This window comes from Cydia pomonella, chromosome 19, assembly GCF_033807575.1.
Source record: "Cydia pomonella isolate Wapato2018A chromosome 19, ilCydPomo1, whole genome shotgun sequence".
Classification (NCBI taxonomy): domain Eukaryota; kingdom Metazoa; phylum Arthropoda; class Insecta; order Lepidoptera; family Tortricidae; genus Cydia; species Cydia pomonella.
In genome coordinates this window covers 9816531-9832589 of record NC_084721.1, presented here as the reverse complement: position 1 = coordinate 9832589, position 16059 = coordinate 9816531, and the positions used below count along the sequence as shown (strand labels likewise).

General features: G+C 38.1%; 1 protein-coding gene across 4 annotated transcripts in view; it reads right to left on the bottom strand.

Moving 5' to 3' along the window:
- LOC133528380 (uncharacterized) overlaps window positions 1-16059 on the bottom strand; it is a 563200-nt gene that overhangs the window by 23326 nt on the left and 523815 nt on the right. For all 4 annotated transcript variants that reach the window (XM_061865752.1, XM_061865750.1, XM_061865751.1 and 1 more), the window contains exons 6-9: window positions 12986-13063; window positions 12823-12899; window positions 3768-3832; window positions 2571-2736 (exon numbers count right to left, since the gene is read on the bottom strand). In XM_061865752.1, coding sequence (XP_061721736.1) covers window positions 2571-2736; window positions 3768-3832; window positions 12823-12899; window positions 12986-13063 — 386 coding nt within the window. The remainder of the gene's footprint in view (window positions 1-2570; window positions 2737-3767; window positions 3833-12822; window positions 12900-12985; window positions 13064-16059) is intronic.

Here is a 16059-nt window from a genome sequence, read left to right as displayed (position 1 = left end):
TGTCCCGAAGACTATTTCTGAAGAAAAGTTGGACCATTTCTTGTGTTGGTAGCTTCATTTGCAGCAAAGTTTGGGTCATCGATTAAGAAAGGTACTGCATACTCTACTTAGGTATCGTGGCTGCTTGATACTATGGGTCTTCGGGTAAGTAGTTTAAGTCTACTGGTTGGATCTATCGAGAATGAAGGGTAGATTGGTATATTTTAGCCAAACTCTCTTTGATTTTAGCTTTTTTAGGAACCTAGGTAGGTACAATATAGTACGGAATCCCAAAAAATAGCTTTAAGGATGGCTCACGCTAGAACGTTCGGAATCCGGGGCGAGGCGACCGGCAGATCGTTTTCTGATGGGTGATCGGTTGGGAGCGTGCACGACTGTCACGCAACCTAGTGTCCGCAACTCTAGGGGAAAACGTCAATTCACTACATCTTATAAAACTACTCCAAAACTAAAAACTACTGAACGGATTTTCATACGACTTTCATCTATCAATAGAGTGATTTTTGAGGAAGGCTTAAGTATATAACTTGTTAAGGTTTTGTGTAAATTGTTTTAAATATAACGATGTTGTCGGAAAAAATCACGCTGGCTAGGAGCTTTAATCGAAAACGCTGCCTAATCCGTTTGAGCTATAACAACACAATGTATGGTGGGGTTGTTTCTCATTCATAGGTCTATAAAAAAGTCCGCGATGTTAAATGTCTATCTTTTAAGGATAACTTACTATATCCATTCTTAACTTCTAGAAAAAGATCACGTAATATGTGGCATTTGCAAAGCTATTTACATGGATACATTATTAACAATTATCAAAATAAATACGTTAGTTATATTAACCATTTCATACAGATTACAATGGTACCTTACACCATACAATTTAAATGAATATTTCAGGAGTAACCGTAAATCAAAGTTTCATTTCGAGCCATATAATTGTACGAAATGTTAAAGACGCTATCCGCAGTTAGTTCAAATTTTTACCACCTTATGCGCTAGGATCGCTTTACTTACCCCCACCATGCACTTCGCACGGTCCCATCGCCTTGGCTCGGGCCCCAGATTGTTCCAGCGTGAGTCATACTTAAACCAAAATTATAACCGCCTGGTGGTTTACTAAGATATTTTTTTGTGAATATAGGTACCACGACGGTGGTCAATAAGGATGCGACTAGCCTGATGTTGAGCCGTCACCGCAGCCTAATGGGCGCTTGCAACTCTAGTGGATTTATTTACACGCGCGTTGCCGTTGTTTAAGTATAAAAGATTTTACCTACCGGTGAAACTGGTATCGTCACATCTATTAAGTAAAAATAATGCAGCAGCCCTGAATGCATGCAAAGTTACAGCTGACGGAAACTTTAGGCCAGATTTCGAATTGGCAATCACGGCCCGACATTGCATTTCCCATGCTTCCGCTAATGAAAAACGAAATATGTAGGTACGGTACAGTACGTACGGTACCTACGATACGAGTGATAAACAGATTGAATTAGATTTTTGTTGGGATTCGTTTAGATAACTGCAAGAGGAAATTCTTGGTTGATAATGGATGCTAAATTATTTTGCAAATGTAGGTAAATTTGGTTGTACAATTCTTGTAAAATTATAGAATTTTTATCATCCTCGGGCATACCTAAATACACCCCGTATTAAATACCTAATCAAAGTTAAAGCTTCTAAATTGCTTTTGATCTAAAATCGTTTAAGCATTATGATAATAACGTAACGTTTTGACGATAACTTAGAAAGATCTTAACTTAACATTGATGTTAAAATTCACCGACCGCCGATCATCAAAATTCGGGGTACGAGGGTGAAATTAAGGGCAGTCTTTGGCCTTCACTTAATTAATAGAAATACGGTATACGAAATTTAGTATTCTGTTTAAAGAATTTAGCATTGTAAATCTTATTTGAGTTTATAAATACCGGTTAAAAGCTTCGACATTAAGTAACTATTCACTAAGTTGGTCTTTTTATACCGCATGTTGCGATATCCCTGCGGTATCACGAACGTTTTATCAAAAAAACGTAATTTTCCTTCGCGCTGCTGGGCTCATTGCATTTGAATTTGTCAGAGTACAGGACCCGGGTACGTCCTTAAACTACGTCCAAAAGAGAGGTATGGGCATTGTGAATGTCATCTCGCTTTGTGTGGTAGGGCACAGCCAGTGGATGTAATTCCAGATTCCAGAGTCCAACTGGGGAAGTACCCCCGTACCTTACAGAAAACAACAGCCAAATAACACTAGAACCTACTCATACTGTTGTGTTCCTGCCGGTGAGTAAGGTTGCCAGAGCTCAACGAGTGGGGGGCGGGTTTAGGGTCGGCAACGCGCATGTAACTTTTCTGGAGTTGCAGGCGTACATAGGCTACGGAGACTGCTTACCATCAGGCGGGCCGTATGCCGTACGTAGTATTAAAAAAAAACAGCGTCAACGAACGCTGGTTATACATAGATACTTATAAAGTCGGTAGGTGCGCGAGATGTCATTAGACATCTCTTTCGCATTTATAGGTGCGCGTAAGATACCTAATGACATTAAAATAAAATCCTAATTAGAACTCACGTGTAGCGTTAACGCCGGCTGCATGTCGAAGTTAAGCAGGCGGAGCCGGTCGGCGCGCGACCGCGAACCTGCGAGCCCCGCTAGCGCCGCTTTCACCGCGCCCGCCTCGCGCCGCGCGCCCCAGACGCGCAACCACACGGTGCGCGCGCCATTTGAGTCCGCGGAACTGAAACATAGTGTCATACTGGTGGTTCCATACTGGATGTTATATAAAATGGTATCACAGGGACATGGTGATAATATTAAAAGTGTTTTATTATGTTAGGACCACCTCCGCACCACCAGGCTCGGGGCACATAAAAGGAAAACGTTATGGTATAATTACCGTATTGCAGTGTCACAATAGGCGAGTCCAGACGGGAACAAATATTTGCCAACCTGATAAAATTATCTGATCAAATCGGGTGGTGCCGATACAAACGCCAATTTGGCTCGCCGAATTCAACCGCCAATTATGGCCTATATTACCGATAAACTGGAGGTGCGGACGCAAGAATACCAGATTGTGTCTAGTATTCACGTTTGGGGGCATTCTTGTAAATTCAGAGCGCTCAAATATTACCATAAGTCTAAAATTCGTAAGTGGCCAGATTGGCGTTTGTGTCCGCATCATCTGATTCAATCCGGTAATTTAATCAGATTGGCAAAGAAATGTTTATTTTTGGACTGGCCTTATATCATAAAACACATTATTAGAATAATCTTAGTTTGTTCCTTTCGAATTAATGATGCACTAAGTAACTAGAAAATCAACATTAAAATTGGAACTATCTTTTTTTATAGAAATCACCCTGACACTTGTTTTAAACCACAACTACGAATATTTTATTGGCTTCCCGCTTCAGAATTTATGACATTAAAGTTTTTAGTAAATTTACATCAAAATATTTTTAATTATACCTGTGATTAATAGGCATCTACAAAGAACCCAATTAAATATTCTGGGATAAAATTTCGCTTATTAGAAACTTCCGCCTTTAAGTGGACAGGAAAACCGTTTGATCGTAAATGTGAGTTCTCAATAACATAGCAGGACCTTAAGATGGTTTCATTCACGAATGAGCAAGGAATGGAATCCTGCCAAGTCCTCGTGTTTGAACATGTCCTTTGCATTTAATTAAAATTTGAATTCAAATTAAGCAGCTCCGTGCCCGAAATTTCATTAACATTGTATCTTTGTAATAGAATCGCACTTACCTTATATTTAAAATCTCAATTTCAGCCTCTAGCGTGATATTTGATATTTTTAAGTGGCTCGTTATCTGAAAATAAATAGAGGTGGTATTACAGTAGTATCATTTACCTACTGGATTAAAAACGCAGACAAAAAAATCAAAAATTTTATCCGGATTCCTGAGAAGCGTTTAAGTTACAAGTGTTACAACCCAAGTCTCTTTCCAAAAGAGGAATTGGTTTGAACTCTATCTGCAGGATATAACAGGAGATTGAAAAATGAAAGCTAAACTATTATTTGCTCAGTGATTCAAAAATAATCTTGGCCTCCAAAATTAAAGCATAAAATAACCAATTTTATTTAATGTTACCATAATTAATAACTTGAGCGTATGGGTATTGGAGCGTAATAAACAAAACATATTTTCAAAGAGCATGATGAACGAATGAACATGGACTGAACCAATCGCCCTTGACTGAACCAGAAAAAGTTTTCTGAAGAACAGCCAAATGGGAAACAAAACAACAATGCGGCTCATTTGCATGCGCCATAAAACCGTTCAAGGGCAGAGGGAATCCTCCGAACAAATTACTTGTGAAATTCAGAGGGGCGAGAACTAAATGCGTCCGGTCAATACAGAGTAATTTGCAAATTGACTTTACGATTTCCTGTGTTTCCTACATATTATTTTTTTATAATTGTGTAGCGGTGTTGACGAATTATTTTATACCTTTTAAAATATTTTCTCAGATATACTTAAGAGGAATGAGGACAATCGATTCTCCATACAAACGTAGTCCTCATTTTCCTCCCTGGATATTGACATTATGGAAAATATTTTTACAGTTTTTTTTTGTATTTTGGCCATAGCTATACTAACGGTCGGGCCGTTTGATTTTTCTCGATTTTTTAATTATTATAAAAGTTGGGGGCGAAAAACAGGTTTGATAAAAAAAATTAAATGCTCCTAATTCTTATTATATTAAAAAAATCAAACGGTTGGGCATAGAGTCTGGCTACCGAAATATTACACAAATTATTGGCGGGAAATTAAAAAAAATCTAAGGCTGGTCATACTTTGTATAGTAGGAATTAAATATACGTTGACGTGCACTCAAACTATGTAAAATGCAAAGACATATATAGACATATTTCGCCAGGATATTTTTATATATTTTACAATGTTTAATCAAATTACTACTGACCAGTCACTTCACTCCACAGATTTCTTTTAAATATTGGTTTTCAGTAACTCGTTACGTTCCAATGTTTGGATTTTATTGATATTTTCCAGAATTTCTAGTTTATCCGTTTATTTTCTTTACACACTTGTCCTGTTCATGAGATATTAATAAATTCACGTACTTAATTAAAGTTATAGACAAATGTTAGAACTAATACTTAAAGTATCAAAATAGTAATAGAGCACCAACCTACTAAATTGTTTACGACTTGTAAACATTGCAGTTGTTCGTTAAACAACGCTTTACGTCAACTTCGCACATTGTCGTAATTATTTACGAGCTTAAATAATAGTTTGCGGACCCCACTCGGTATAGTCATTATTAATTTATTTAAAATAAACCCCTTATAAACCGAAACAATTTGAAAGAATGACATAAAATGACAACAGCCCATCAACAGCCTTTAGATTTTTTTTAATCATAGACAATTGGTGATACAACAAGGAAAAATCTGTCAACAATATTTGGCTAGCCAAACTCTATGATTAAAACACATCAAATTGTGTAAAAATATTTTCAATCATGTTAATATCTAGAGAGGGGGGTTGTCGTTGAGATTCAAGACGGCGAAGACGTCTCGAGAATATTTTTTTGTGTTTTGCTCATTTAAGTTGTTCAAAGTGTAATATTGATAGCTTATTATGCAGTGAACTATCGTAGAAGTGTGCAGTTAATGAAAAACTAATCTTGAAACGCGTTTAACCATGTTTTAATCAACACCCGGCAATCCATCGTGGCTTTTAGTAAAGTCCAGCTTGTTAAGGTGCAACCTTTATGGTGATTGCGTAGCAAAATACCTAGCCTATAATATTCAAATTTAGAACTGGTGTTAGTTGTCAAAAGAAAAGACGTGTTTACAAACATGAAAATATAATTTAATAATTATATAATAAAATCGACAAAAGTTATTTCGAGTTGTGTGTTATCAATCCACCGTGCAATTCCTCTACTTTAAAAGGTTATACGGCTCAGCCATGGAAATTATTTCGAACAAGTATTCGATCGGCAACCTAGAAGGGAAGAATAACTGGACGACGTGGAAATACAAAATATGTATATTACTACGTAGCACCGCAGACGCAACGGATGTTTTGGAGGGCAAACTGAATAAACCAGAACCTCTTCAAAACGGAGCGGGTGACGCAGCAGCGGTTGCAAGGAACAGTGCGGCATTGGCAAGGTACACCAAGGCAAATTGCGCCGCTCTTCTCATTCTAACGACGAATATGACTGATGACACATTGCAGAAGATAATGCGATTTGAGACAGCGTATGAAGTCTGGCAGGAGTTACATCGCTTGTTCGATGGTCAGAGGGAAGACAGGTCGTACCATTTATGCATGGAATTCTTTAACTTTAAACGAAATCCATCCGATGACGTTTCCTCACACATGTCGAAACTGAAGAATATATGGAACAATTTAAATGTTGAGATGACTAAAGCAGATGGCACAGGCCAACTCCCAGATCTGTTACTAATATGCAAGATATTAGAAACTCTTGACGAAAGATTCTTTGCGTTCAAATCCAGTTGGTTACTTCTGAATAAGACCGATAGAACTGTCGAAAACTTGACAACTCAATTGTGCTCCTATGAGAAAGCTCTGGAGAACAAAGAAGGGACTACTAGTCAAGAGACGCTAGTAATCCAACAAACTCAAGAGTCAAAAAAGAAGAAAGATGCGAAGGTCAAGTGCAACTATTGTTCACAAATGGGACATAGAGTAAGGAACTGCAAAAAATGGATAAAGGATGGAAAACCACCAAAGCCAAGCAGCTCAGCACCAGCCTCATCGTCTAAGCAAGTACAAAGCATGACGCTAATGGCAGTCAACGCCTGTTCAAAGGCAGCAGATCAAGATACAGAAAATTGGTATGTTGACAATGGAGCAACGATGCACATAACCATTAGAAGAGACATATTTCAAGAGTTCGAGCCATTTGATTCTGATGACCAATCTGTGAAGACAGCAGACGGAACAATGAATCCTGCAGTAGGGAAAGGCATTGTCTTGGTGGAATCAATCATAGGCAAGAAGAAGGAAACCATAAGATTGAAAGATGTCTGGCTTGTACCAACGCTGACGAAAAATCTATTCTCTACTTTGGCAGCTCAAGACAACGTGCGGAATAGTTTATTCACTTCTACCGCGACAAGTTGTCAGCTAGATGTTGATGGAGATACAAAGATTGTAGGCAAGAGAGAACCTAAAGGGGGTTTATATAAACTGCAACTGAAGACAATCACTCCTTCAAAAATATCTAACTCAATTGAAGTGAACGCAATCACAGGCACCAATATGCTGCAAGTTTATCATGAACGCTTTGCTCACCAAGACAAGAGACATGTCAAGGCTCTAGTCAAGAGAGAGTTCGGGATTAACTTACCTGAAGATAATGGTAAGTGCGAGGCATGCATATTTGGTAAGGCTCATAGATTGCCATTTGGGAGAAGAGAAAGAGCAACAACTCCTGGTGAGTTAATACATACGGACGTATGCGGACCATTCGAACATCCCAGTGGACAGAAATTCAGATACTTCGTGCTCTTCAAGGATGACTTCTCTTCATACCGCCTAGTCTACTTCATGCGTCACAAGTCAGAAGTCAAAGACAAATTGAAATTGATGCTCAACGAAACAAAGACTACCGGCCACTCTGTCAAATATTTACTGAGTGACAACGGAGGAGAGTTCGACAACGAAGATGTCAGAAAGATATTAAATGCACACGGGATCCAGCAGCGTTTCACCATGCCGTACACACCAGAACAAAGTGGTTGTAGCGAGCGCGAGAATCGCACCCTAGTCGAAGCCGCAAGGACCTGGCTGCACGCCAGAGGTGAGCTCCCGCAAAAACTTTGGGCTGAACTTATAAACACAGCAGCCTATGTCCTGAATAGGACGGGACCCACCAAAGTCAAAGATAAAAGTCCATATGAGCTATGGTTTGGAAAAAAGCCTAAAATTTCTCACCTGCGAGTCATAGGGAGTCAGTGCTATGCTCATATCCCCAAACAGTGCAGGAAAAAACTCAGCAAAAAGGCCATAAAAGGAATTCTCATCGGCTATGAAAACAATGACGGTTATCGTATTTGGGACGGAACGAAAACCAACCGCTCTCGAGATATTACGTTTGCAAGTGAAGTGGAATTTAAAATATCAATTGGCTCAGAAGATACTTGTCAAACACCAATAGAAACAGAGGGAGCAATCTTCAATGAACGTGAAACACCGGAACAAACCGTAATCCATCCCGAGGAACGAATGGATCAAGCCGAACCAGTTCAATGTGATATTGAGAATGTACCTGAGGTCCGAGCCAACCCTAGCCATGATCTAGAGGGAGAGTGTACAGGAGACCAAGGCCAGGATTATTGCGACCAAGATTACGGCCAAGAAGATCGTGAACAGGAAGCCCACGATCAGGCAGAATATGGTCGAGGTGAATCTGAGTTTTACGATGCAGAAGAAAACGATAAATCGACCGTTATAGAGGAACCAATCGTTATAGAAGAACCAAGGTACGACCTGAGGGATCGAAACTCGATCAAAAGACCTGAAAGATATGACGATTTCATCCGCTCAGTTGTATCAGAAGATTTTCCGACAAGCTACAAGGACGCTGTGTCGAGAAAAGACAGACAGCAGTGGATTGATGCCATGAGAAGTGAAATGGCCTCCTTAGAGCAAAACAATGTCTGGACATTGTGTGATTTACCGCCTAACCGCAAGGCACTTCCGTACAAATGGGTCTTTCGGATCAAAACGAACCCTGACGGATCCATAGACAAGTATAAAGCTAGACTTGTTGTAAAAGGATTTAAACAAAAAAAGGGAGAGGACTACGACCAGACATTCAGCCCAGTAGCCAAGATGGCGACAGTCAGAGCCCTGCTATCTATAGCGGCTAGTGAAGGCTTGAAGCTAAGTCAGTTAGATGTCTCCACAGCTTTTCTTTATGGCTCTCTTTCTGATGAAGAGATATACATGAAACAGCCTGAAGGGTATGACGACGGTACGGGTCGAGTTTGTTTATTGAAGAAAAGCCTTTACGGTCTTAAGCAAGCTCCTCGATGCTGGAATCGGACCATTTTAGAATTCCTTATGAAAATAGGTCTCGAAGTCAGTGAAGCTGATCCTTGCCTATTTAAGAGAGAGAATGCGAAAGGAAAGCTAATTGTGGCCCTCTATGTTGACGATGGTCTAATCGCTGGCTCAAGTGAGGACGTAATTAAGGAATTTCTTGAGCAAATAAGCAGAAAATTCAAAATCACTTCAAAGCCAATTTCACATTTCTTAGGAATAGAAATCGAAACCAGAGAAGATGGTGATGTAAGGATACATCAGACAGCTTATGCAAAGAAGATTTTGCAGAGATTCGGAATGCAAGATTGCAGACCAGTGACCACTCCAATAGTGAAAGATGATGCATGCCAAAGACCTCAGAAGATAGATACTAGTCTACAAGCAGAGAAGGCTGAAGATTACTTCTTAACCAATTATAGACAGGTGGTCGGAGCACTTGCATATCTCATGGTTGGTACAAGACCTGACATCGCATATGCTGTGAGTGTGGTGTCTAGGAGTCTTGAAAAACCAACACAAGCAGATTGTGTTAGATTGAAACGAATACTACGCTATCTGAAGTATGCTCCAGATATGGGCATTATTTACAAAAAGGACTATAGAAAAGGCCAAATAGAATGCTATAGTGACGCCGATCATGGTGGTGATACCACAACTGGAAGATCGACATCTGGAGTTCTATGTCTTTATGCTGGTGGAGCAGTGTCGTGGCTTAGCCAGAGGCAATCAAGCGTGGCGATTTCAACTACAGAGGCCGAAATAGTCGCGGCTAGCGAGGCAGCAAGAGAGAGTGTTTGGCTGAGTCGCCTTATCGGTGGTTTAGTGAAGACGGAAGGGCTCCCAGTATTATATGTGGACAATGAGGCAGCTGTGCGCCTAGCTGAAAACCCAGAGTTTCATCGGAGAACTAAGCACATACGCATTCGCCATTTCTTTGTTCGAGAGCTAGTAGCCAACGGAAACTTAAACGTGCAGCGAATAAGCACTGAGTTACAGCTGGCTGACATATTTACGAAGCCACTTGCTAGACCAAGACTGGAAAAGTTGATTAGCGAGCTAGGTCTTTTCAACGAGAGAAGGTGTTAAGGTGCAACCTTTATGGTGATTACGTAGCAAAATACCTAGCCTATAATATTCAAATTTAGAACTGGTGTTAGTTGTCAAAAGAAAAGACGTGTTTACAAACATGAAAATATAATTTAATAATTATATAATAAAATCGACAAAAGTTATTTCGAGTTGTGTGTTATCAATCCACCGTGCAATTCCTCTACTTTAAAACAGCTATCTCTTTACTAAAAGCAACTACCGAACAACGTCATGCTCTACGAGCACACTTAAAACTTACAACGAAACTTGACATTGGCAAAATCATCATAGATTTGATGGAAGCCATATTTTAAAAGAAGAAGAATATCTAGAGAGGAAAATGGGGACTACTTTTGTTTGGATAGGCGATTTCGGGGCGGTCGTCCCCTTTCGTCTTAATTTTTTAAGGTTCGGTAGTAAACTCGGAATCCGTATAGTTTCGCCATGTCCGTCTGTCCGTCCGCCCGCGGGTTTTCCGTTTCCGTGAATTTGGCATGTATACATAAATCATACACGGCGACAAAACAGTAAAACTGATTAAATACAAAATGTTCTTTTTTTACATTTTTATTTTGCTTTAACCCAAAAGTGTGGGGTATCGATGGATAGGTATTTTAAAATGAATAGGCGCAGACTCTTACTAAAACTTGATAAAGTAAATATATTTTCGGAAATAATCACCCTGAGAAAAGAATGAGGGGGGAGCTCTAAATTTTGAACAATGGGTTCAAAAAATATAAAAAAAATCGTGAAACAAAAACTTACTTCATAAGTACTTTGTATGAAAACATGATCGGTCCAGCCATTTTCGAGTTTTTGCAAAAGTCTTCACTTCTTAGTAAAAAGACGTACAAAGCGCTGCGAAGGTACTCCCTTATGCTTGTAATGTAAATGATACTTACGCCCGATTCGAACTTTAAGATACGTCAAAAATTTCCTGAAGATACGATATGGATTGGATATGTCAATGTCAAAAGTGACGTTTTTGTTTGAAGAAACGTCACTTTTGGCACTCGTATATTTAGCAAATGTTTGGCGTATTATTTGGAGCCGCAAGTTGGCCAAGTCGGCCAAGCTCACCCATGTCATGGGGCCTGCCGTCTACAACAACCTACCTGATACCATCACCAGCGCCCCAAACTTGGCCATTTTTAAATGTCGCCTCAAACGCTGGCTTGTTGAGCATCCGTTCTACGACTATAACGAGTACTTAAATTTCCACGAAAGGGATGTTAAGTAATGTGTATTTTTATATTATTAATATTAATGTCTTTGATTTTGATTTGGTTTTGTATATTTTTACGACGTAGGTATGTAAATATGTTCTATAATAATTATAACCTGTAATTGGTTTTACTAATAAATAACTTATGACTTATGACAGTTTTGAATGATTCACGGTTAGTTTCACTAGACTTAAATTGACCAGGATATAAACCGTGATTACCTTTTATATTGTTTTTATGGAGCTCCCGATATTTCGACGCAGTTACATGCATCTTGTTCACGGGTAACTGCCCTGCCTGCCTGGGTTGGGTTAAGGTAAGGTAATCACGGTTTATATCTCGGTCAATTTAAGTCTTATGACTTTTGACTTATTTTAAAGTTCGAATCGGACCGTGAATATAAGAACCATACTGTAAAGATTTTAGATTGTATTGAATGTAATTGTGAAGAGTGATTCCTATTTCCTTTAAATATTTTTCTCATATATCATTGAGTGTGATGATCATCATTTTGATTTAAAAGCATCGGACATGAATATATGTAAAGTGCAAATGGTCACTAATTAATATTTTATATGTGATTTTAATACCAGAATCAGTTTGTGTTCATATTATAACAGACTCGGCGACGTGAATTTAACGTTCGTATTGGGATAAACCGGTCAAGTGCGAGTTCATTTAACTCGCGCACTGAGGGTTCCGTACAAATTATCAATAATCTCATGTACCTATAAACACGAAAGACGTTTGCCAAATTGTATCATTGTTGATATGTATGCATCTATAATTTAAAGTTGGCTCGATAGCTAAAATCACGAAATAATATCTAATTTCGGAAGATCAGATGGAAGATCAGCGCTGGAAGTGGCCAGCAACATGCTGGGATGAGACCATTTCATGGCACTTTCTCCTTTTTATGTTTCTCTATTTTTTATAATTTTCTATTTTGTGTTTGTGCTTACGAATAAATTGTCTATTCTTATTTCTATTCCAATTTTCATTTATTTTCTTTTGTACCTACATCGTTACTCTGCCTACAATAGCATACTCGTAGCAGTGTAATTTTTGTGTAAAATAGCTAGTGATAAAGCCGAGTGACGAGCAAAATTTTAAACGAGTATTTTCAGAGTACTTAATTGACATAAAAGGTAAAAAAATCCTGTGCAATGGCCATCTCTTCTATCGCATGTTTCACGCAGAGCGCCATATCTATATCGCAACTTTTTATTTTAGATCGCAATAATTAATAAGTTTTTAGCAAAAAAATCATTTTTCGTACACCATAATATTGTATTCTCACCCGACTTACATATGTATGCAAATTTTCAGCTCAATCGGAAACCGGGAAGTGGATCAAATTTAACTTGACAGATTTGATTACAAACAGACAACGGTCAGGTGAAAGTAAATAAAAGCTTGTAAAAATAGTACCTGTTTCACTATTTCTTGAGATATGTCACTATCCGTTTGGTCCACAATTTGCAGTTTTGTTTCAAATCTTGCCAAATCTGGAATGAAGTTCCATTTCAGTAAAACTCATATATAATTATAACTTAAGGTAAACTAAAAAAAAAACTGAGAGAATGTCTCTTACTTGAATCCGAGTCCTTGGGATCGCAATCACAGTTTCGACCCTCCTTACAACTCTCTGAGCATTCTTCTATTCCGCACACTGTAAAAAACCAATTTCACGTTAAAGAAAACAGGTGAATACTACGGATATAGTGTAAAAACCCACGCCGGGAGTAGGTTCTTACAATAGTCGCACATTACGAAACAACATTCTTAAATAATAATACGGTCTTACGGTTACGGTAATTCTTTCATTTTTTAACGAATTTTAACCGTATTTTGTATATATTGTGTCTATCAGAATTTCTTGAACGGTTAGAATACGTATCTAATTAAGGTGAAATAGCAATAACAAAATTAATTGAAATTGTGAGAGTCAGGTATATATGAGATCCGAGCACTATTAAACCGATTCAAACACAGCACCACGTACAAGATAATTAACGAAGTGTTTAAATGGTTTATCGTCTAGGTATGGCAGAAACTAAATGCCGGCATTGCGCACCTGTTGGCTGGCGCACCTAGCTAAGAGTTTTATGATATCGCAGTTTCAACTTGTGCAAGAAGTTCATTATTTTAGCACGAACAATGCCTGCTTGCTTTATTGCTTTTGGTTTTCTAGCACAGGCAAGAAAAGTAAGCTCCAGGACTAAGGAGTTAATACAAAAAAAAGGTTGTTACCATGTTACTTTCTGGCTCAAACTGTAAATATTAAATGAGGCTTTTTATTTCACATTTATGTCCATGATATTGGTTAGTCCAGTGTGTGTATAGGCAGCGCAACCTACGTTGACGTACGCAAAATATTTGACAGTTATTAATTGAGAATTAGATATATTACCTAATATAAGGCTATCAGTTAAACGGTAGGTCTTAGCTTCATGTACATAAGGATCATTTCATAACTGTCAAATATTTATTTTATTTAAAATTGAATTCAGACAACAAGGTCCGTATTACAAATACCTCACAGACTAACACTCAACGCGTTAAACGGTATCCGCGGCAACCTTCTGCGATGGTTCGTTTCGTACCTCTCAAATAGGTCTCAAATTGTTGTCGTCAATGGTTTTGCATCGGAGCGCAAATTAGTCACATTAGGGGTAATCCAGAGATCCATATTAGGCCCACTACTGTATACACTGTTTATTAAACAGTGTTTTAAGAATAGCCATTTTCTTATGTTCGCTGACGATCTAAAAATATTTAAAACCGTCGAGTCTATTGACAACAGTATTCTACTTCAAAATGATGTGAATGTTTTTTTAATACTGTTCTAAAAATAAGCTGCAATTGGCAAGTAATAAATGCTTGCAGATGACCTTTACAAAAAATAATTAAGAGTTATCAACTCGAAATATAAAATAGGTAACAATGAGTATATCAATAAAGTGTCAACGTCACGCGATCTAGGAATCCTATTCGATGATAAACTAGAGTTCAGTTGCACATAGAGCGTATCATTTCAAAAGCGTATCAAATGCTAGGATTCGTTCTGAGAAAAGCAAAGGTTTTAAAAAAAATCTTCAAGTTATCTTCTGCTGTATAAATCACTGTTTAGACCCCACTTGGAATATGGCTCAGTAATCTGGGATCCACTGTATAGAAAATATGCAAATGCAATAGAAATGGTTCAAAAAAAGTTCTTGCGGGCATTACACAGACGATGGGGAAATGACTACCATACGTTGATCTGTTGCAGTATTATAAGTTGCATTCATTAGAGACCAGACGCAAATGCTGTGACGCAATTACTCTCTTTAAGATATGCAAAGGGCATTTTAACATTATGGAACTGCTGGAGCGGATACGGTTCAGAGTCCCAGCTCGATTCAGCTCGCCCTCTAATGTTTTGTTTTCGGTTTCCACCGCCTCTAGTAACGCCGGTTTGCGAGCTTCCTTACGTCGTATTTGTAACACTTACAATGAATAATTTACTTCCATCGATATATTCAATGTCACTAGGCCCAAATTTCGTTATCAAATACTCAATATTCTCAACGGCCAACATAATGTTCATCAGTAGTGTGTCGTCATCATTGCTAGTATCGGTACTGTCAATGTACTTAATAATATATTGCGCAAATTGGTTGTCAGTACCTAATTTCGACTTTTTGCTAGTTTTAGTTTCTTCTCCATTTAAAATTTAGTACCTAAATTATAATATACATAAGCATGGTCTACAACACTTGGTAAACTTGTATGTAAACATACCTTTTAGTCAAGTCCGTTTATTTTATGTATGGGTTAGTGAGAGCGTTTAAGAAAGTAAGTGTTCATCTCTATATTGTATGTACCTAACAATGTAACCTATTATCCTGTCGCATACTTCTGTTGTTTCTCCAATAAAATATACATGCATGTTATAAACTTAAAACTAAACACTATTTAGGCAAAACGGCGTATAATATAAATATGTGATCTTAGAAAAAATCCTACTATAGTCACATGTACAGTCGCCATCAGATATATGAATGAATGAATGAATGAAATTTATTCCAGAAAATTATTTCCATATACATTATACATTTTTTTTATTTATTTCCATTATATATCGGAGCGGCCGGGGTGCTAACAAATATCTGAACACGCCCCTATTGTCAAAGTGTTAGAGTGCGTGTTCAGATATTTGTTACCACCTCGGCTTCTCCGATATATCTGATGGCGATTGTACACAAAACCATTTCGACGTATTAATGGCTTTAGTCTGGTGGGCTTATCAATAGAATAAACTATATAGCTCGTCGTGAAAAGACAAAAATACAGGTAAGATTCACTCTATCTATATTTCAGTGACAGCAATCCTTCTCAGCAATTAGATTATAGTTACCAATACCAAACCATCTAATGCCCATAAACAAAGTTCAAATGAAAATAGCAGTAAAAAAGATAGTTTAATAGTAGCTTCATATTAACAATGTTTTGTTTTACGAATGTGGAACGACCCCAGCTGCGCTCTCAGTAATTTATTAAGGGTCGTGCGGTTATTTTTGAGCGGCACTCGGGCAAAAAGTACACACAGTTAGAAACCACACAAGTGTAACGGTTAACGAGAACAAATTGTTTTATAGCTGTAAGCCTGTAAGCTTTGCCTAT